This window comes from Malaya genurostris, chromosome 3 (assembly GCF_030247185.1).
Source record: "Malaya genurostris strain Urasoe2022 chromosome 3, Malgen_1.1, whole genome shotgun sequence".
NCBI lineage: Eukaryota > Metazoa > Arthropoda > Insecta > Diptera > Culicidae > Malaya > Malaya genurostris.
In genome coordinates, this window is record NC_080572.1 from 38054092 (window position 1) to 38077775 (window position 23684).

Genomic DNA, 23684 nt, shown 5'->3' on the forward strand with positions numbered 1-23684 from the left:
CATGCACCATTCTTCGCTTTCGCTGACCGGTACTTTGACACAGATAATGAAAATCGCCCATTTCCTTAATTATCCTTTACAGTATGGTGCCGATCGTTCAGAGGCTCCTAACAGTTAACGATGTAATTTTGTTTCGTGTTGAACGGCAGTTAGCCTCTGAATAGCAAACGAAATCTCCGGAGACCCATATAATCCTTATAAATTATTATTATATCTCACTACTTTCATTTACAGTCCGCTTCGGGTAGCAATGATTCAATTGTTCGATTGTTATTTATATTATCAACGAAAGTTGGATAAAATTGGTTCAATACCAGTACTTGGACAAATTGCCATTCTCTGCTTATCTGCACAAAAATAAGTGATGAACTGAATGCACAGACAAACGGTTGTGTTCTTCGTGGATACATAATGGTTCTGCTTACGGCATAGGAATGGAATTTATATTTTTTAGCAAGATTTTGCAGCCAAAGAACGCGATAGATCCACATATCTGTGCCGGTAGCATGTTCTGGATACCCTCATTAAGAGTAAATAAAATCAAAGTCTGATTTATTTCCCATCGAGTGTGTGTGTTATTTTGTCGGCTTATCAATACTACTCAAGACTTCGTAGTATGCACCTCCACTTTCGAAGTGGTCCGTTCCAGTCAGCCGGGTTTCTGGTTGTACGACAAGAGAAGATGAAAAGTTTCACCTATGATGCGGAAAGTGATGTTTATTATTGTTGGCTGTCTGAAAGTAGGCGCTGTTATTTTGGTGACAATCTCATTTTCCCACGAGAACCCTCTACCTTGCTAATGGTATTGAGGGAACAAGGGAGTTCATTATCCAACGTAATTTGCAAAGAAGCAGCAGAGAACGACAACATTCAAGATGAGTGATAATATTATCTTATTTAAAAAAAAGTGTGCTTCGAATGAAATTGACTTGAGCTATGAGTTCTCTCGTTTTTAATCATACACACAGAGCAAAAATTTTTAAATATGTCTAAAAAGAAAATCTGGTTTTATATAGTAAACATTACTGTTTGAAACTACAAAACGTGATCATTAATTTTCTCAGTGGATTAGTTTATTTCAATTCATATTTTGATAAAAATAACAAATATTTTACTTGCGCGTTCTTGTCAATTTTTTGACAAAAAATTTCACAGCGAATCAATCTGATAAATTTGTTTTAAATTATCTAACTTTAAATCAAGTTAATAATAGTAGCGCTTTGAATTTACAATCATTTTAGTTGAAATAAATGAATTTGAATTTGGTTGTTTCAACTAACGCTCTATCTTGTTATAATCATACTTTTTTGTTTGATTTTACGAATAAAATGATTTATTCCGAACTAATTTGCAGGATAACTTTTGATACTACTTTTATTTCAATTTATAGGCATTTAGCCCTTCGTTGCGAGACGAACGAATTATTCACATACCCCAATCAAGCCTGGTATTTTAATTAAAATTCAATGATTTGGTGCTTCATCAGTCCGACCAAGATCGCTGTATCAAATATTCTTTTGTAAAGAAAATGTGTTATGTAATATTATGCCATTTTCAAAAATATGAATAATTATCAATACATACGTTTGAAACTACCCTAGGAAATGAAACTACTTATAAAATGCGCACAAACTTTATCCACAGGAGAAAGAGATGCTCTGGTTTATTCACGCGGAAAAAAATGTTATGGTTTATATGAAATAAAACTAATACGGTTCATTTAAACAGTAAACTTACACAGAAAAAAAAATAATGAAATTTACACGACATGTAATTCAATGATACTTTGGAATAGACTTCAATTTAATCAAAAGTTTGATTGAAAACCATCATTGATTTCAAAGTAAATTAGAATGCCTTGATGTTTCAATGAATTATACAACATATTTTATTTTACGCTTAGTTTTGCTTTTGAAGTAAATTGAAAAGTAAAGATCTGAGGAGTAACTTTATATTCAATTTCCTGCTTCAAACATGTGCATGAAAATATATGTAAATATTTTTATCTGTGTAGTTGTATCATTACTATAATTAAATCAACCGGAAGAAATATGTTTTTCTTTTGACTAGCCAAAAATTTTGATTTAAATCGTGACATAATTCTACAAACGATACAATTCACAACTACTTAATTTTTCAAGTGACGCAATATTTCACTCGCACAGAATTTTACACGCTTCGAGTGTAATTTACACTCGGCTACCGAGTATGTTCGAGCCCCGACCTGGAAGGATTCGTAGTGTCAGTAGAATCGTAGCACCAGCCATGCACTGGTTCTGTACACTCTGAATCGGCTGCGAAGTCTGTTGCAACAGAATGTCAAATTCCACTACAGGAATGTAATTCCAAGGCTTTGTTTTTACCGAGTGCCGCTGTATGGATTTATATGTATTAATCAGTGCTGTAAAACTTCATTCAATTCAATTGAAACTGAATGTGGAACACATTGACGATCTCTCTAATGTAGTAAACTTCACTCTCTGACACCCACAATGTTTGCTGACGGCCCGAACGGGCAGCATTCAGTCATCAATCGTTTCTCTTCAATCGAGGCTCAGTTTAACCACCGTCAGTTGACCTCTTGAAGTAACAAAATATCTCTTTCAATAGTGTGAGAGCGGCCTTCAAATGAGGTTCATGTAAACATTCCAATTGGTTCAAGATAATAGATGAAAGACAAACCAGATTGCTGAAATATCAATCACAGAATACACATAAATTAATTGTTTCCTCCTTCAGTTTTCATTTTTAATACTTTACTCCATTTATAATTCTATTCGTTCGAATTTGCTTACTACCAAGAGCGAAGGCAATGAAGGAGCTACACTACTCCGCACTTGAAACTGAGCAAGCAAAACTTCAAATGACTATCAACGATTATTCAACTGACGATGAATTCCGGGAGCTTCACTTGAAAATGGCAGCAAAAGTCAAATGAATTAGTGGGGATATGCTGACGGTCAGCGGCCATAAATTTCGTTTTCATCTTATATTATTCGATTGAAAATGAAATTTTACCGCACTGGTATTAATTATTAAACGAACAGATAAGAGCTTCTGTGGTTCAGTCGAGTAACCGATGTGCTTATGATCTAATGTTCGTCGCGCTGTTGCTATTGATCTTTTGTTTTTTATTTCATCCGTATTTAAGCCATGTAATTTTAAAATCACACAATTTTACATGTTCTTGAATATAAATTTGTGTGAAATACGACGCTCTATTCGATGTGCATCTTATAAGATGTAAAATCACAATATTTTTGCGAACTGTGTAAATTAAGAAATCTATTGTTGTTTTAGACATGCTCCATTGTTTTGTTATTTTAAACATGCAGAGAAAAGAATTATAAAAATGACCTAATTTGGGTTTCACACAACGATTTGTTTGATTGAAATGGTGACGATAAAAAATCTGAACTGATAAAGCAAATATTGTTGCTTGAAACCACAAAACTAGATAACAAATCATTTGACTAGTTCGTTTCAAAAAATTATTTGTTTAGAATACTTGTGAATTCTTGTTAATTTTTTCTGCGTTCACATGGTTGAAATTCTTCGCCTTCGATCTGCTGCCAGCTCGCCACGAGATCGTCTGGGTCTCGTTGACCGAATTGACCACACAGGACACGGTCGAAATTCTGATTCTCACCTAATTCACAATCATCCTGTGGGACTGGCCTGGGTTTTTCAATGCACAATTAATTTTTTCTGAAGCGTTTCTCGCTTGAAAGACGACAGATTGTAGCGAAATATTGCACATGTAAACATTACCCTCTGAACTATGTTTTCCTTAAATTTAATTAACTTTTATCTACGCAATAAAAAAAATTGTTGCATTTTTTTCAAGTATAGTCATTAAATGAATTATCTGCACTTTCACCTTCGGATTGCAACTTCACAGATAAAAATATTTTGTGAATTTACATCTATTTTCATGCACATATTTGGAGCAGGTAATTAAACATAAAATTACTTTACAATTCTGTACGTTTCAATATAATTTAATCGCAAAACAAGCGTTAATTGAAAGATACAGTTATATTCATTGAAAATTCAATGCAATTCAATTTAGTTTTGCATCGATGAAGGTTTTCAATCAAAATTTCGATTCAACCCATGTCTATTACATGTTACTATTGATTTACACCTCGTGTAAATTTCATTATTTCTTTCTGTGTTCACAAGGACCGAATCTACCAAAAAATGATTAGTTCCGTAAAGAAATGTTGCCTGATTTATTACGGGTTTCACTTAAAGTCAGTGGAACTTTCATCAGACATCGTATCAATAAATTTAAGGGTTTAAGGTAACAGTACCCCCATTCGTCTCAGCTCCAGTAGTCATCTCCTATACGAAATCCGTTAGTTAAAGTTTCTCCGACGACACGACCAGACACTCCGAAGAAAAGTCGGTATTAAAAATGTTCGTGAACGATTTACCACCAGTTACCATAAATGGAGTGACCCCTTACTAATGCTAAAAATAATTTTCTTGAGCAACATTGTCCTACACTCTCATTGAACATAACTCAACATTAAGTGACACATCACTCAAATTCATAAAAAGTGCACGTACTCTAAACTTGAGTTACCACCTATCTACTCATTTTTGCGTTAAGGGACGAAATTGTCAAAACTTGAGTAATTTTCACTTAAAATAAGAAAAAAATGTTTTGTTCAAAATTTGAGTAAGTTCAACTCAAAATTTGAGTTCCTTGCTCTCAAAATGAAGAAATTTTTCTTCGTTAATTTTCATATACAAAGTTATTCTTCTTACTTTTGAATGCGCAAAATAGTGATTCAAAACCATTTCCTTTTGAACGGTTTGGAGTAAAATTTAAATTGTTTTGATATCCTTATGTTGAGCTTTTCAGTAAGCATAATTGAAACCACAAAACATCTATGATTGACGTTGATTCATGTTTTTAATACCTGATCTAGAAACGCAATGGAAAACGACGTATTCTTGCATTATTTATTTCGATAGGAATATTCCGAGAATGAAAACGCACTGAACTGTAAGAAGTATTTTTTTCACTCAAATGTTTAAAAACTCAACGCTTACTCCAATATATGAATAAATGCGAGAGAACTCATGACAACGAGTTTATTTTACTCAAATCCATACTCAAATTTTGACATATTGTTCCAGTTTATGAATTTGAGTAATCGCAACTCAAACCATGAGTTATGTTCAAAGAGCGTGTAGTTGCTATGAACTAATTACCAAGGTGTTCAAATAAACAAAGTCTTCAAATGTATCGGAATTGTTCTGAATCGTAATTTTGAATTTCGGTCCAATACACAATTTCAGAGCAAAGAAAAAATGTAAACTCAGTGAACAATGTGAAAGTCAGTTTAAATCGAAAAAAATGATAAAGAGATTATTAAGTTTCTAATAAAGACTTATATCTATCAATTTTCATTCAGCTTTTCGCCATTGTTACTAAAACGCAACTTTCGTTTACATGAATTATGTATTAAAGAAGGCGGGCATCCTAAAAACCCAATAATTGAGTTATAGTATCAAGTCTATATCTGAGTTCGTGATATACAAGGCTCAACTTTTTAGAGCACTTATTGACGTGAAATCGATTTTTCTGCTAACATTTGCAGCTTAAGAATTTTTTTATTATTTAAAAGTTATTTTTATTCAGGCCTATTTGCGTACAAGCTTTATGTGGCCGAATTAGCCTATTTTTTTAATAATACATTTTTTGAAGTGGATCTTTTTCTAGGAGTAGAAGAGCTTCCATTTCCCTCCTGCGAGGGTTGAGGGGCACTTTGTTCGTGACTCGTCTCGTCATCCATTGCCGCTCCGGTGGTTTTGTTGTTGATTTACGTCTTCTTTTCGTTTTCCTTGATGTTCGCAGTCTTGAGCTCGTTGCTAGTTGCTGTAGATGCGCCTTGTTGTACATTGGTTGCAGTTGCTGGTTGGTTTGATGGTGAAACAGGAGTACTGCGCTCACTAGTTTCCATTGTTGAACGGTTGACCTTGTCTTTGGCTGAAGATGTTCTTTTCGCAGTTTCGGTGCAAGGTTTACCGTAGTGTGCAGGTTGTTCACAAAACTGGCATGTAACCAGCTGATTTTCATAGGTAATCAGCGATTTACACGGATGTGTCCCACCTTGACCACAAATGATGTAAGATGGAATTGCCTTACGTAGATGCATACGTACCACTCGCACGCCATTCCGGATACCGGGGAAAAAATTCCGTCATACTTCCCTTTCGATGGAAAGGATTTCACCGTACCGCGACATATTCTCCCGAACGTACTAATCGGTGACCTGCGGAGGGAGGTCATGCACGCGTACTTCTATGGCATTGTCCACCATGTGCACAGGGATTTTGTATGTAATGTTATCACACTCAACACTGTACACCTCGTTGTTAACCGAAGCGAATGCAATTGCATCGCTTTCACGTTTAAACATAATGTACACACAGTTAGACGCCTTGTTGAATTGAATCTCGCTTACTTTATTAGCGTCTAGATGCATTCGTTCTTTAAGTAAGATTTCAATTTCATTTGCTGCTGGTCTAACTTTGCAACGCTTGAAATCTATACAAATTGAATTTGGTCTTGTAGGCCAAGATTCCGGCTTTGTTAAATCGTATTTGACCATTCAGTACACTCTATTGTTCACTGTACTGTCTTTGTTTCTGTTGTTTCGACCGTATATGATTTGCGACCGTAAATGATTTTCGACTGCGTCGTGTGAGATGCGAGCACGAACTGGTGCTTAAGAATAGTTTGATGCTATGAAATCACTTACAAATGTTCGTATTATACAACATATTATTATTAATAAATACATAAGACTAAATCATTTCAGATTTATGTACTCAAATTAGTTTCCTGATAAAAATTGTCAGAATATTATGAATGGTTTCGTATGCTGATGTTGATTTTTTGGATGATACTTCTGAATCTTAAAATGCATAGTGAAATGTTTTAGAAAACGCGCGAAATAAATTAAACAAATAAATATAAGTGACGAATCAAGAAAAGTTCGAAAATTTCAAAATTATTTTAAAAACAATTTCTTGTCGATGGTCAAACAAACTATCCTCCGGGTCCTTGGTTTTCGATTTCCGAAGCATCGAAAGTATTGTTCGAAACACTCTACATACTAATTGAATCGAAGTCTCATGTAAACGATAATAAGTAAGGAATCGGTGTAATGGATCCGGTTTATGTTTCTAATATAATTAACTCATTTTAGTTCGCTTTCTTTTCCTAATATTCGTTTGTTAATATCATTCGTTATTAGGCGTTCAATTATTATTATCCCAAAGAATTTTCGGACCAGTCATCGATAGGAAAGCTTCTAGAATACTGTTTAGATCGGTCGGGCTTGCTCTAACTGATTTTATACGACAGCTGAAAGAAACTGTATTGTTAGAAAAGTACAAGACAAAATGCAGCAAATTTTGAAATCGAATTTTTATCTGCCATCTTCACTTGTTACAGGATTTTCCTGTGGCATTTCTTGAAATTTTCCTAGTTAAAATTTACGGCTTGTAAAACGGATTGAAAATTTGTTTTGTTTACATTCCAAAATCTATTTGAAAAGCAGTAAGCAAGGTTATGGTAACGTTTTTTCAAAATCAATAATTTATCAAATAGTGTAGCCAGTTTATTTTTTTTTTCAAGGAAGTTCACGGTAGTTAAATTTGCGATACAGATTCGATAAACGAGTGGCAGTTCGTGTCGTCGGTGTCTCTGTTCGATAGATTGACTTTATGGTTAAGATGGAAATATGTACATTCGCTTCGAGTTTTTGTGTCACTATAATAGCAGTAATACACAATTTTCGAATTAGTTTCTCTGCGGTATTGCTTCTTAGAACCAAAGCAAAGATATTGTTTCCATTTTAGTCACATTTAATCACATTTGGTTGATAAATTGGAGACTTCCCAACTTTGAGTAAATCCCCATTTAAAGCAACTTCATAGAGCTGATAACTACCCATCTGTGTTTGAAATGAAGAACCTTTTAACCAGCTGTGACGCATTCTTGATGTAATTAAAAATCAGAAAATCTTGGAGAAATGGTCTCCAAAATAGAAATTTGTTCAAAATATTCCTAAAAGTATGTAGAAATCTGTGATTTTTTTCCAATGCATGAGAAAATCTACGATCTGTGGATAGGAATGTCGGGTTTAACGAATTATTCGATTATTCAATAATCGAGTATAAGTTTTCAAACCAATTGATTGAATTTTAATCGATTAGCAGGATGTTTGAAATAATAAAACTGTAAGTAGATTTTAAAATTTAATTTATAATGATTTCTAGTTAGAGTATTTTTTTGAACTATTTTCTCCCTTCAACATCAACAGTGTTCTCTATTTGATTTGAATCACAATTTTTAGCATGTCAAATGAGAAAACCTCTTTTAATCCAACTAGTGGTGTAATGATGCCTTTGTCATATCTCACATATTCTCATATATGAATGTGATTCTTGAAAAATAAACGGTATGATCGAAGTCGGATCGAGAAAAGCGACTGGGATTTATTTTATAGCTACAATCTTCGGTCGGTAATCGATAACCGGGAACCAGAAAAGCCGAAAAGCAAGTTTAGAAACTATTTTACGTTTTTTACTTTGCCGCTTTTAGTGACGGTATAAGTAATTGAACAATCTTTAACCTGTTATTCCGGAACCGGATAGCGAATCCGGATTAAATTCAGGAATTCAATATGGGACCATAAGGTCATTAATTTTAACCTAAGTTTGTGCAAATCGGTAAAGCCATCGTAAAAGTGAGTGAAATCCATTTTGGAATATATTAGCACTATTTCCGGTGCTTCTGGAATAAGAAACTGGAAACCAGGATAATAGCTATCGATTGGAATAGTTTCGAGGCCAGATTAGAAATTGTTCTACGTTTTTATTTTATCGCTTTAGGTGACGCTATCCAATTTTGAATACGGATGAAATTTGGGAGTTTTGTATGGGACTATGAGACCTTTCATTTGATCCTAGGAGAACCGGTTACGCCATCTCTGTGAAAATTAAGGAAGTAATTTTAAGTAGGAATTTGGACTAATCACCCTGTCATTTCGGAAAAAAAATTGGATTCGAATCAAATTCAGGAACTTAGTATGGGTTACAAGAACCTGAGTTCATAAAAATCGGCTCAGCCATCTCCGAGAAAAGTGAGTGCATAAAAATGTGACATACATACATACACACACATACACACATACAGACAATCTGTGTACTCGACGAACTTGGTAGAATGGTATATGACACTCGGCCCTCCGGGTCAACTGACTTTATTGTGGAAATAAACTAAATATTTATTACATGTGAACCAAAGTTGAGTTGATGGTATCGGAAATGTGTATTTTGATTCAATCCTGCTATTTGATTCAATTTATCTACGATCTTAATGGTGTAATGATACAACAAAATTTACTGTTTAAATGAGTCGTATTAGTGTTATTTTTTTATAAACCAGATCATTTTACCCCGCAGATAAAGATGCCCGTTGTTATAAATTCGTAAGGAGTTTTCCACAATTCAAACGTATGTATTGAGAATGGATAATATTTTTGAAAATTGCATAACATAAGAAAACAATTTTTTTTAAATATTTAATGCAGAGATCTTGACCGAACTGATGAAGTACCAAAACATTGGATATTCATTAAAATATCACGGCTTGATTGGTTTTCAAGAATTAAAAACCTGTTTTAATCCACCTTGTGGTGTAATGATGCCTTTCTTATATCAATCATACTATAATATATCATATATCATATATCATATACTGTGGTATTCTTCAAAATAATTTTCTTCGATTTTTGAAAGAATAATAATCGGTTTGTTTGACCGTCTACTGATAAGAACTATCAATTGGAGAAGATTTGAGATCGATTTAGACAATTTTTTACGCTTATTCGCCCTTTTCAGTGATGGTATAAAATTCTTATCACATTTTACCCTATATTTCCGGATCCGCAGATCAGATCCGGATGAAATTCAGAAATTCCGCATGAGACCGCAGGACCTTTCATTTGAACCCAAGTTTGTGAAAATCGGTCGCGCCATCTATGAGAAAAATTAGAAAACATATTTTCATTTTTTGCACATTTTACCCCACAACTCCAGAACTGAAAGTGAGATCAAAATCAAATTCAGGAATTGATTATGGGATCTAAAGAGCTTTCATTTGAATCTAAGTTTGTGAAAATCGGTTCTGCCATCTCCGAGAAAAGTTAGTGTAAAAAACGTTACATACACACATACACACACACACACACACACGACATTTTGCGTACTCGTCGAACTGAGTCGAATGGTATATGACACTCGGCCCTCCGGGCCTCGGTTTTCACAGTGATTGCATAACCTTTCTATATGAGAAAGGCAAAAAGAAATTTAAATTGAAATAAAAGTAGTATCGAAAATCGAAAATCATTTTATTTTTGAAACAAACAAAAATGTATGATTATAACAAACAAAAACATTAGATGAAATAGGTGAATTTGAGTTGAATCATTTCAACTGAAAAGTTTGTAAATTTAAAACGCTACAATTATTACCTTTAACTAGAGCTCGTTCATTTAAAACTAATTTTTCAAACTGCATTTACTGTGAGATTGTTTGTCAAGCTTAACAGGAACGCACAAGTAAAATATTTGATATTTCTATTAAAATATTGATTGGAACAAACTGATCCACTTCTAATATCGAAGGTACAATATTGTTGCTACTTATACCAGTGAAAACTTATTTAGATTGTGAATTATTCAAATTAAAATGTATTCCATACTACTCGATACTTAACATATCGAAAATCTGTGTCGGGAAATGCATTGAATCGCATAACATCAGAGGCGATAAGTTTATCAAACTAAGACTTCTTTCGATTGCATGCACAGTCCGAGCTTCTCTTGAAATGTGTTCCTTTGTGAAACAAGCCCCATGGAATCGACCGGTGAACAAGTTTCGAGGATGCCGTACGCCATTCGGTTTCATGAAGACGAAAATTTAATCGGGATTTAAGGTTGGTAGACGATTTTATGTGTCGTTCGCAGTATGCTTTCTGTTCATCTTTCAAAAAGGGTCGATCCTGGGTTTGATTCTACAGATTGGATACAGTTTCACATCTCTGCCGGGATAAACTTTTCCTTTCTGACCAACATAGATTTTCAAACAGAGCTGCCAACAAGTAGGGCTATTGTACCAACAGTTATCTCACCAATAGAGTCATCATGTTATTTTGGCGATTAATTGTCCTTCAATTACGGGTTGTGATAAAATCGGATACTATATCTTTGCTGTCGCTCTAAGAAGCAAAAAAGTAGTTCTAAAATTGTGCATTAATGCTGTTATAACGACGCGGAAACTCGAAGTGAATGCACCTTTTTTCATCTTACTCTTAAAGTCAATCTATCGAACAGAGAGAGCAGATCTCACTCTAACTAATGGTTTTCGTAAATGAGATGAGTTCTGGAGCTGAGATGCATGGTGGTACCGTTACCCTAGGTATTCGATTTATTAGTTTGAACTATACGACACCGGTCTACTATTTCCCATCATTTGAAGCATCGAGTAATATTTTTTTTTATTTCACGCGGTTGGAAATCGAACCCAGGCCTGGTAGGTTGACGAGAAAAGCGATGATCTCACTCATCACGCTGTGCGCGTCCCGAACGTGAAAACTTTCCCCTTTACATTCGAATGATAATAGAAACGAGTTTTACAGCCGGAACACTATGCTTTTCAATTACCTGATGCGAGCCCACCCGGGTGATGATTGGATAAATCTGCTAAAAATAGTTTTCTCTGATTGAGGCAACAGATTTACATACACCATGTGCGCTGCTAACAAGCTGCCCATGTACAAAAAAAGGATGTGGTGTTTAATTTAAAGCGTGACACTCACTCGAAACGAAATCGATGTCTGTCTAGAAGTTCTGGAATAAAGGTAGATTCGCTATAGCATTTCATTGTTATTTTCATCCGATTTTTAACTACCTTTCTTAAAAATCAAGTAAAATGTGTCAACTCTACACGGAAAGAAATGCGTTACTGTTGTTATGGTTAGAAAAACATGAAACCAATCATTTTAACTTATCATGAAATCATGAGCAATAACTGTTCTCCCATGAAAATTATTCATGATTCGAAAATGCGTTACTTGAAGAATGCATTCCTTTCAAAGATCGTAACTCTAATTTTCTACCCGGATATCACTTTGAACCTTTTACCTCAAATGATGTGATAGATTAATAGATTTATGGTAAAGCAAAAAGCAGTCATTGAAAAGCAAGACCTACTGAAAATGTTTACTTTATCCTGAAGCGTATTCAGTTAATAATCATGTTGTTTTACCAACATATCATAAAAATAAAGATAATGAACCGAAAATTGACATCATAAGAGACTAAGCACGGCTACGCTTTTCATTTGACAAATATCAATGCTACATTTTGTTCGAATGTATTCTTACATATTTGGTGTGATCGTTGTTACTAGAATAATATTCCGAGAGCTAGCGTTTAATTCGATTGTGAATTTGGAACACCATCTAAGGAAAATCAGAAAAATGTTTTGTTCAACCACTTTGATTAATTTATTTCATAGATATAACAACACAAGCTGTATTAATGCGCCTAAATATTATAAATAAGACGATTTTTTTGCAAGAATTCGACATAGAGTTTCTTTTAATGTGGAACACATTTTTGTTTTCTATATAGTGGTGCAAACTAGAAACTCAAAAAATATACACGTAGAAATGTGGTCAGGTTTTGAACAATTACAGCTCAGTCAATTTTGTATCAATTATTAATACCATGTCACCATTTGATTGGAAATATTTCTACGTATTGATTTGAATGTTCATAGCCATGTATTTTTAAATGTATATCATTAAAATGTTGATTATTAGCTAGCAGTGTCCTTTTTTGTCTGCAAAAAAAACTCCGGAATACCGGATTTCCCTGCCATAGTCGACGGTTTTGAGGGAGTAAGCGATATATCAAAGGGAAAGCAGCGCTCTGATTGGTCAATCGATGCAAAAGCGAAGCTGTTGAAAGCACGCGAAGCTATTAATATAAGCAAAATTATAGCTAACGTTTCATTCGTCATCTAACACTCGATGTGGATAGACGAATAACCTACTACGACTAATTACGATTTTGTTTTATTTTTTATTCGCAGTTGTCTACCTACCCAAGCTATGGGTAAAAACCGCCATAGATCCGAGAAGGATCCAAAGGATGCTAAGCGTCTGAAGCCAAGTGATGTACAGGTAAACGACCGTTTGCTGAGTAAAAACCAATATGCTGATCTGTCAGTAGATGTCGAAGAGGAACTGCAGAAGAAGGAAAAAATGCGGCCTTTCTACCTGAAGGGCTTCCCACCAACTCTACGCTCGGATTTCAACACACTGATCAGCAAAGGACTACAGGCAACAATCCGTTTATGTACTGAAGGATACAAAATAACTGTTCCGGCTTTGAACCACTACAAAGGAGTGGAATGCTATCTGAAGCAGACTAAAGCGGAATACTTCACACACGATATTGCCGCCAACAAACGTATGAAGGTTGTACTTCGAGGACTACCCGACATGATGGAAGCCGAACTAAAGCAGGCACTGTCGGAGGCTGGACTAAAGCCTTTGATGGTATTTAAAATGAACCGACATAATACGGACAAAAAGTTTAGAGATCAACTGTACCTGATTCATCTGGAGAAAGGCTCCATCACCATGAGTCAACTGAAAACGATTAAATCGTTATTTCACATAATCATCGAATGGCAAAAGTATAAACCGGTACATCGGGATGTCACACAGTGCACGAACTGTTTGAACTACGGCCATGGAGCGAGGAATTGCCACATGAAAAGTCGGTGCGGCAAATGTGCCGAACCACACAATACCAACGATTGCCTACTAGATGACATCGCTGTAAAATGTGTGATTTGTGATGGCGACCATCCATCCACTAGCAAATCGTGTCCCAAACGTGCTGAGTTCACAAAAATTCGACAACAGGCGTCCCGCAAACAATCAACGCGCAAGAATGTTCCACAGAAGGATGAAGTTAATTTCCCACGGCTCCCACCGAAGAGGGATATTCCGAATTTGCCGCCACTTCCTCGCAGCAATCCAAAAGATTCAGCCGCTGGATCACAAAAAGAATCTTCCTCAAAAATCCCTCCTGGATGGGGCATTGATTTATTTTCTGCTGAACAACTGATCATCATTTTTGAAACAATGACAACAAAACTACGAAACTGCAGAACGCGGTTAGATCAAATCAACGCCTTAGGCAAATTCATCATCGAATATGCAATATAATGAGTTGGTTATAGTAAATTGGAATGCTTGCTCACTCAGGAGCAAAACTGCTGAATTGTCCGACTTTCTTCAAGAGAAGAATGCCGATATTGCTATTTTAACTGAAACTCATCTTAAACCTGAAATTTCTATTTTTATTTCCAATTACAGGATTCACAGGCTCGACAGGGCAACTACCAGAGGAGGGGGAGTTGCCATAGCCATTAAACGATCCATTCAGCACAGGCTTCTGTCAGCCTTTAAATTGCAACTCATAGAAGCCATCGGAATTGAGATTACAACGACGATGGGACCCATCATCATCATTGCAGCATACTGCCCCAAACAAACCAATCTTCGAGATGGTACATGTGCATCATTGAAGAGAGATCTGGCTATGCTCACTCGTCGACAGAACAAATTCATCATAGCTGGGGACCTGAACGCACGGCATGAGCTGTGGGGAAACAGAAGACAGAATCGAAACGGATTCGTACTTGCCGAAGATTACGAAGCTGGACAATACAACATCTTCGCACCGGATCAACTAACGCGACTTTCCAGATCGGGAGTTCATTCCATTTTGGATATATTCATCAGCAACATCGCCATAGACAGCTCTCCGTCTTCAACGAGCTCTCTTCTGACCACTTTCCAGTAATATTGACGTTGGGATCTTCACCAGAAACAGTGCCTATTCAACCTCGGAGGAACTATTATCGCACCGATTGGGTTCAATATCAACATATCGCCGACCAACTTATTAATATCGATTTGCCACTTGATTCCCTGATGGAAATCGATGCAGCCCTATCTTCCTTCCAGCATTCAATCACAGTCGCTCGTGATAGGACGGTTCCAGTACAACATATGCCGAGTTCCTCTCTTCAAATCGACAGTGTCACCAAGAAACTCATCCGACTTCGGAATATCTTCCGGAGGTAGTATCAACGAACTGGCATTCTAGATAGGAAGACTACTTATAACAACTTAACTAGGATAATCCAGGAAAGGATATCTGAGCTTCGCAACAGGAACTCCCAGCAAAAGCTTCGAGAAATTCTCCCACATTCAAAGCCCTTCTGGTCCTTAACGAAGGTGCTTAAGAAAAAACCGAAGCCTATTCCTCCTCTGATGTCACCCCAGGACGCAGCTGAAGGAATACCTTTAATCACACCAGTAGAGAAAGCAAATGCGCTAGGCCAGCAGTTTGTGTGTTCTCACAATTTAGGACTTAACATTGTTAGTCCATATGAAAGAGCCGTTGCTGATAGCGTAGCTGAGGTTGACCAATCAGACAGCTTGGTTCCTGAGGAAAGTAGAGTCACTGCGAATGAGCTGATGGCTTTTGTGAAAAAATCCAAAAATATGAAGGCCCCCGGTTTCGACAACACATTCAACATTGAGCTGAAACATTTGAGTATTCGCTCATTTGTCTTCTTAGCTAAAATTTTTAACAGGTGCTGGGAGCTTGGTTACTTCCCTTCAATGTGGAAGTTAGCTAAAGTTATCCCAGTTTTGAAACCGGGGAAAGATCCTTCCTTTTCCAAGAGCTATCGGCCCATCAGCTTACTCTCTGCCCTATCCAAGCTGTTTGAAAAGTCAATACAAAGGCGAATTCTTGCTTTCGCAGATGAACAGGATATATTTCTGGAAGAACAGTTTGGGTTCCGGAAAGGAAGATCCACCATCCACCAACTCACAAGGGTTAACAACGTCATCCAGCAAAACAAATCAGTGTCCAAAACGACTGCCATGGCAATATTGGATATTGAAAAGGCATTCGATAATGTGTGGCACGATGGACTGGTGTTCAAACTGCATCGGTATAATTTTCCCATGTATCTTATTAAAATTATCAAAAATTATCTTGCAGATAGAGCATTCCAGGTTTCTCTGAATAATGCACTTTCAGAAAGATTTACTATTCCTGCTGGTGTACCCCAGGGAAGTATCCTAGGTCCCATTCTACACAACATTTTCACATCAGACATCCCACCTCTTCCAGGTGGTGGTGTTCTGTCACAATTTGCTGATGATACTGCCATTCTTTACAAAGGTCGTGTCATTAATGCTCTGAAAAATAAACTACAGACAGGTCTGGACGCTTTAACGGAATATTTTACAAGCTGGAAAATTGTGATCAATGCAGCAAAAACTCAGGTCATCAAACAAGATGACCTGAGTTTTTGCTGCATTGATCACAATTTTCCAGCTTGTAAAATATTCCGTTAAAGCGTCCAGACCTGTCTGTAGTTTATTTTTCAGAGCATTAATGACACGACCTTTGTAAAGAATGGCAATGTGGAAACAACCACATTCAAGATCTCCAAAACTTGTTCCATCAGACGAATGCTGAATACGATTCGGTGATGAGGTCATTCAATGGTCCGATGAAGTTATCTATCTAGGACTCACCTTTGACAGACATCTGATATTCAGGTCACATGTTGACAAAATCATTCAAAAATGCAGCATACTCATTAGGTCTCTGTATCCGCTGATTTGTAGAACATCTAAACTATGCCTGAAGAATCAGATGGCTGTCTATAAACAAATCATCTACCCCGCAATTGAATACGCAGTCCCTGTTTGGCGGGGCTGTGCACGTACACACAAACTTAGGCTTCAGCGCATTCAAAGTAAGATCTTAAAGATGATTCTAAATCTACCCCCTTGGACAAGAACTAGTGAAGTACATGAGATGGCCTCACTGGATATACTAGAACAAAAATTCGAACAATACTGCACGAAATTTGAAGAGAGGTGCTCAATCTCTGAAATACAAATAATTCAAAATTTGTACGTATTAGGTTAGGGATAGTTATAAGTAGGTACACCCAAACCTCCTTTTACGAACCCTTTATATGTATGTATGTATGCTTACACACTCACTCGTCTACATATATGTGTAAATATGTATACATATAAATGATCGCTTTTACTTCACCAATATTTATATGTATTAAGAAATACAAATATTTGCACACATGTGTACGTATATTAATACATATATACATATATAAGTTACGTAAATGGAGGTTTGGGTGTAGACATTTTATAAATAATTAAAATAAATATTATGATTAAACATTAGTATGTAAAACAAGAGTAACTAAAACACCTAATATTAATAACGAATCGTATGAACAACAAAGATGAAAGGCCAAAGGGTCAAAACACTTGTACTGTAAAATGTTGATGTAATACACAAAACTAAGATTAATAAACAGATATTTATGCAAAAAAAAAAAAGCTAACGTTTCAGTCCTACATGTAGCTTTCTAGAGGTAGGTTACTGCTAAACAGCAAGACAAAAAGTGCCATAAAACGATTTGAAGCTTTAATTGCTATGCTCTGATCTTGTGTCATGCAAGACTGGATGAAATCCCATGTTATGTCGTTTCGCCTGAGAAATTGACAACTCCCCCAGGGTAAATTTTGAGTGCATAAGATTAATTTCTTATTTATATAAGATGAACTCGATTGATAATGAGAAAAATTTTATCGCTTCAACCGAAATCACAGAATGGTAGTAATGGCAAAGAAACGCTATAAAAATATCTACTTGCATACGAATCTTGAACACAAGCTTGGCGAAAAGAAGCTTAAATATCGATATTTATGCCGCATGCTTGTATAAACATATAATTGCATACATTTGGGCTATTGATGTAATTTCGTTGGCTAAAAAACAAATACAAATCATGACAAATATAGTCTATATTCTTGGTTCGCGTGTTCTGTGTTGGTTCATAATAAAGACTAAACAGACTCTCGTGCATTTGCAGATTCAAAAGTGTGGCGATTGATTAAAAATGTCGATCATTAAAAATTTTGGTTGCCTTGTTCCACATTAATGGCTCGAACAACCCTACGGGGCTGATCCTTGTAGTTTTTAATTAAATTCTAGAACTGAATTCTGAACCTGGATTCTGATCCACCTGGATTCTGAAATTAATTTCTAGATCCAAATTTAGTTTCACACTTCAAATTCAGAATTTTGTTCCAGATGACAGGTTCAGCATTAAAAATTATAACTTTGGAACTGAATCCTACTCCTAGATTTTGGAGCTGGATTCTTGATATTTTGGAACTGAATTTAATTCCTTAGCTTATGTTCGGGATTCGATTCCAGAATTCTGATTTAGGATTTCATCCTCAGAATTCATGAATTTTAGAACTGACTTCTAAACCAGAATTCCATTCCTGATTTAAGTTCAAGAATTAAATTCCTAAACTCAGTTTCAGTGTTCATTTCTAGAATTCAGAACTTACATGCTGGAACTAAATTCGGAACACGGATTCTCGAGCTAGATTTTTTACCTGAATTCAGTTCCTTTATTAAGGTTTGGAATTTAAGTCTACACTCTTAGAAAAAATGAAATTTACGCTTGACGTAAATTCAAGTATGCCGTAATTTCTTCGGTGATGACACAATATTACATCTACTAACATGTAAACATAAATTTTGCGTCTGTATCTATGTGAGCTTCAGCTAAAACAACTGTGAAGTTAATGAAATGACTTATCTTTAAATGCTTTGTATTGTGAATGTAAGTAAATCGCGACGCTCCTTTTATGTGCATCTATAAAGATGTAACATTTTTTAAGTGTGTAGAATTCAATTCTAGAACTCGATTCAGAACCAGAATTCGGAAAATGAGTTTAATTCCATAGTTCCATCGATTCCGAATCTGAATTTTGCAACTAAATTGACCCAGATTTCAAATATAGTTCTTGAATCCAGTAGAACTCAGTCCTGGCTCATAATTTTAGCTCTCGTGTAGATAAATAAATGATGGCAAAAAAGACTCATCAGTTGTAAACATTTGTTAAATTTGGCAAAAGCGGTTTTTAGAGCCATTCAAATATTACAAATTACTGAGTAAGCATAACTTCAAATGACTAAGTACGGTTATTCAACGATGAATTCTGGGAGTCTCATTTGATGGATAGAATATTCAATCGTTTCGTATCGCTTCCTCTGACGTTGTGACTCAAGGGAAACTTCCGGAATATTTTCGCTTATATTCATGCACACCAAAAAAATTGAATTTTACAGGTGACTTAATCCCTCATACGATGTAATTCATAAAAACCTAATTTGTCAAATGACGGAAAATTTCATTTGTAATGACTTAATGTTAGGTTAGCTTGAATTTTACTGGTTTCGACTGTAACTTGCAATCTGCTAGCAGGTGCGACTGTATACATTTGACTGCACCTTTTACCAACAAAGCAAATGTATGCTTCTGTGGCCAGTCGATTAACAGACATACTTGCGATCCATTGATTGTCGGTTCAAGTCGCGGCGGTTGCTATCAGTATTTTTTTTTATTTCACCGAATTTCATGTCATGGAATTTTAGACACAATATTTAAATGTTCTTGCACGTGAATTTGCGTGAACTGCGACGCTCCATTTATGTGCATCTTTTAAGATGTAAAATCATAGGGATTTTTTTAAGTATGTGGATTCGGGTGCGTCAATAGTCTCGCTTTTGTTCTAAATTACCAAGCGATGCTTTCCAACTGATATGTCGCTTACTGTTTCAAAATCATGGTACTTTTGAGACAGGGTTTAATAAAACTCTCATCAACGAAACTATCACCTGCTACTAATGTACAACAAGCTGGAAAATCCCACATCGGCAAAAATAACAGCAAGCAAAAAAGATTCTTCTACTAACTAAAAATTAGCGTAAACGCAAATTTGACCTAGGGTCTATAGATTCGAGATTTGCTTGAAGTATTCATTAGAGCTAGAATTTAAATCCCATCATAATGTTTATAAGAATTTGGACGAAGAGAAAAAACATTCTACACTCATATGACAAATATCCAATGGAGGAATTGAAACCCATAACCGGTGACATGAAGATTCAGTTGAACGGAGTAATATCTAATATCTAATTAATCGGCCCTGACAATATGACTGTATCAAACTTAATTTAATTGCAGATAAATAAATCACACATATACTGCTTTAATGTCTAGCTCTCAATCTTGGGATAACTCGTTCCGTTAGCCAGCTCTGGAACATACAAAAAAGATGTGCTTAATAAAAACAATTTTTTGAAAGAGTTATTAATCTTATCATACTTTCATTTTTTTAGTACTCAGCGAAAGATTTGTACTTTGGGGTTCTTTTGAATACAAACACAAAATTTAAATCTCAATATAAAACAGGTTCCGCGATAATAAATTCCTTATAAATGGCAGTATAATATGTTAATCATTTGTCAAGCTAGATGATTACTACAAATATTAGCTCCAGCTCACGTTGACACTGAGTTGATCGCTCCGCAGAAGCAAAAAAAAACGAGAAACACTCCCTTTACGAAAGGCAATTTCCTCTTCAGTATGAACGGAAAAGCTCGTAAATATCTTCTGATTAATCCTTTTTTGTCCTTGCTTTTTTCAGGCCAGTCAACTTTCATTACAACCCACTGCTAGTGTGGTAAATTCACCGGCACGAAGGGGGCACTGGTGCAGCTGTGACAACGGCGATCAACTGGAAAGCAGCAGACGAAGAATAATGATGATGCAATGAGAAAAACTTGATTAAAACCCCATCCTCGCGGAACCCGTTCCATATTAGCGATCTTCAAGTATCGCTTGCAGCGAACATTGCCTGTGAACAGAACGGTACCAACCTGTAGTAAGAGCTAGTAAACGGGCAAATATACGACAATCGCGTGTTCAGGAAGGAAGCCGAGAACTGGTGTCCAGTTTTTTTTACCGTATTTGCACAACCCGAAGCACACCAAAACGAGGAAATCCGGCGAAATGAAGGGACGACATCTGAGAAGACGGTTCAGCTTGCAGCCATCCTTTATGAAGGACGACAGCCCGGAAGATAAACCCAAACGCGAGAAGTGAGTGCTGTTTTTTACTCTTTTTTCAGTAGATGATTTTATCTACTAGGTTCAATGGTATCATCATTATCATATATGAGACTTGTTTGGCTTTGAAGTTCAAATGAGTGGTGTCATGCTAGTAGTGAATTAAACTTGGCAACGTGCTCTGTTTGATTACTAACCATCACAATTCGGTTGTAATTTTTAATTAGAAAACTGCTCTCTAACTTTTTGAATATCCCTCGTTAATAAATTAATTTAGATACATCATGAAGCATACGGTAACTAATTAGGTAAAACAATTACCTAACTAGTTCAAATTTTTAATCGTTAATTAAATTGAGCAACTGTGTTACAGTCAAACGGTACAAAAATACCATAGCAAATCATTCTATTGGCGTGCATATGTCTTACTTTACCATGGGCACCTTTACAAAATTTTTCATATAGGGCGAATGATAAGTTTTTTATTGTGAATATCTGTTGTTTTTATTTAACGTATCAACATAATTTTTTCCTCACGTCATCGGAGATATGATCAGCAATATGTGATAGAATTTTCAGTATTATGAAATAACCATAAACAATTTGAAATAAAAATTTTCTAACATTTTTAATTGGTAAAATAGGTAAAAATTTGTTGCTTCGTTCATTCATTGCGTAGTTGACTCATTCAGTTCAGACCAGAATACAGGAACAGTTTTAGTTGGCTGAATCCAGTGCCAGTTTTAGTTACCCATCCATGTCAACTTCCCTTTCTGAACAGCCTAGACGCTACGGTCCACCTGTTCCGATGGTATAAATTCACCAAACAGGTAAGCCATATGGCATCCGGCGGAATTATTTTCAATCAAAAACGTATCCTATGGTTTTCTGTTCCATGCCGTAAAATGCCACAAATATTAAAGCTTCCGTGCCGATGACTAGATGGATGCAGGAGCTTAAATACGATAGTCGTGAACGGAATATCTTGGGCATCTTCCTTACTGCGTTAAGCGAAGCTCTGACACAGTGAACCTTTTCATTCTTTGCACCTTGTGGGATTTTAAATGCTTGAACTATCCCAAGAAAACTATCCATCGCTCGCTATAGGCGAATACACTGAGGTCTTTTTTATGCGGTCTTTTTTTATGCGGTTGTTTTACGCGACTTTTTTTATGCGAATTTTCAGAGTTATGCGGTTTTTTTTATGCGAAGTTTCAGAGTTATGCGGTTTTTATTTATGAGAATTTTCAGAGTTATGCGGTTTACCCTTCTGCGGTCTTTTTTTATGCGAAGTTTCAGAGTTATGCGGTTTTTTTATGCGAAGTTTTAGAGTTATGCGTTTTTTTTATGCGAATTTTCAGAGTTATGCGGTTTTTTTTATGCGGGTTTTTTTTATGCGGTACGTAAATTCGCATAAAAAAAAGACTTCAGTGTATAAACCAATATATTTGGTTTCATCTAGTTGCTGTACGATAAGTGCTGGAGATGGAGTGTACATTAAGGAGTGTATCGAAAAGTAGTTAGCAACATTTATTATTGAATAAAAAAGCGAAAAAAAAAAACATATTTTGACATCAGTTTTCGATATATTGTAGAAAAATTACATTTTTATGCATTTCACTGATTATATTGAATAAAATCCTAGTTTCTTTTAAACGCTCGCACTTTGGACTTGACATTCTTTATTAAATTCTGCACAGTTACTTTTGTGACTTTCCTGGTGGCAGCTGTCCAGTTTTTTTTAAACTCCTGCATGTTTTGGGACACTGTACCTTCCTTCCGAAAGTACCGCTTGACAATTGCCCAATATCTTTCAATTGGCCGAAGATCCGGGCAGTTCAGTGGGTTGATGTCCTTTTCCATGAATTGTATATTATTTTTGACAACCACTGTAGAACGAAGTTGGCGTAGTGGGCTGAAGCCAAATCCGGCCAGAAGAGAGGAGGAGCCTTATGCTTTCTGTACAGTGGCAGCATTCTCTTTTTCAAACATCCTTCCTCGTACACCTTGGCGTTAATTGTGCCCTTCGTGAAGAAAATCGACGACCGCAAACCACAGGTACAAATTGCTTGCCAGACCAACACCTTCTGCCCAAACTTTTCCATCGCCACCGTGATGTCAGCGTCGTCCAGGTCCTGGTACACCGATTTCGTATAATATTGCGGTCCGGGCAGCGCTCGAGAGTTTTCATTGGCGTAGGTTTCGTCGTCGATCAGGATGCATCCGTCTTTATTCTGTAGAATCCGGTTATAAAGTTTTCGCGCTCTTGTTTTGGCCTGAACTTGCTGTACCAGGGACTTTTTCGGTACCTTCTGTTTCTTGTACGTTTTCAGGGAGTTCCGAACTTTGATCCGTTGAATCATTCCGATGCTGGTGTTGAACTGCTTGGCCAAATCCCGCGTCGACGCCGATGGGTTTTTCCTGTTCATCATTGAAACGATAAACCGTACCGAAACCAATCGATTGCGCAGCTGTTATTGACATGTAAACAAACATGTCACCCCAAAACACGTTGCAAAAAAT

The 23684-nt window shown here is 36.1% G+C and overlaps 1 protein-coding gene across 2 annotated transcripts in view; it reads left to right on the forward strand.

Annotated features, from left to right (window-relative positions):
* LOC131439303 (GTP-binding protein Di-Ras2) overlaps window positions 1-23684 on the forward strand; it is a 273635-nt gene that overhangs the window by 193832 nt on the left and 56119 nt on the right. For both annotated transcript variants that reach the window (XM_058610163.1, XM_058610162.1), the window contains one exon: window positions 20741-21194. In XM_058610163.1, coding sequence (XP_058466146.1) covers window positions 21106-21194 — 89 coding nt within the window. In that variant the 5' untranslated portion in view covers window positions 20741-21105. The remainder of the gene's footprint in view (window positions 1-20740; window positions 21195-23684) is intronic.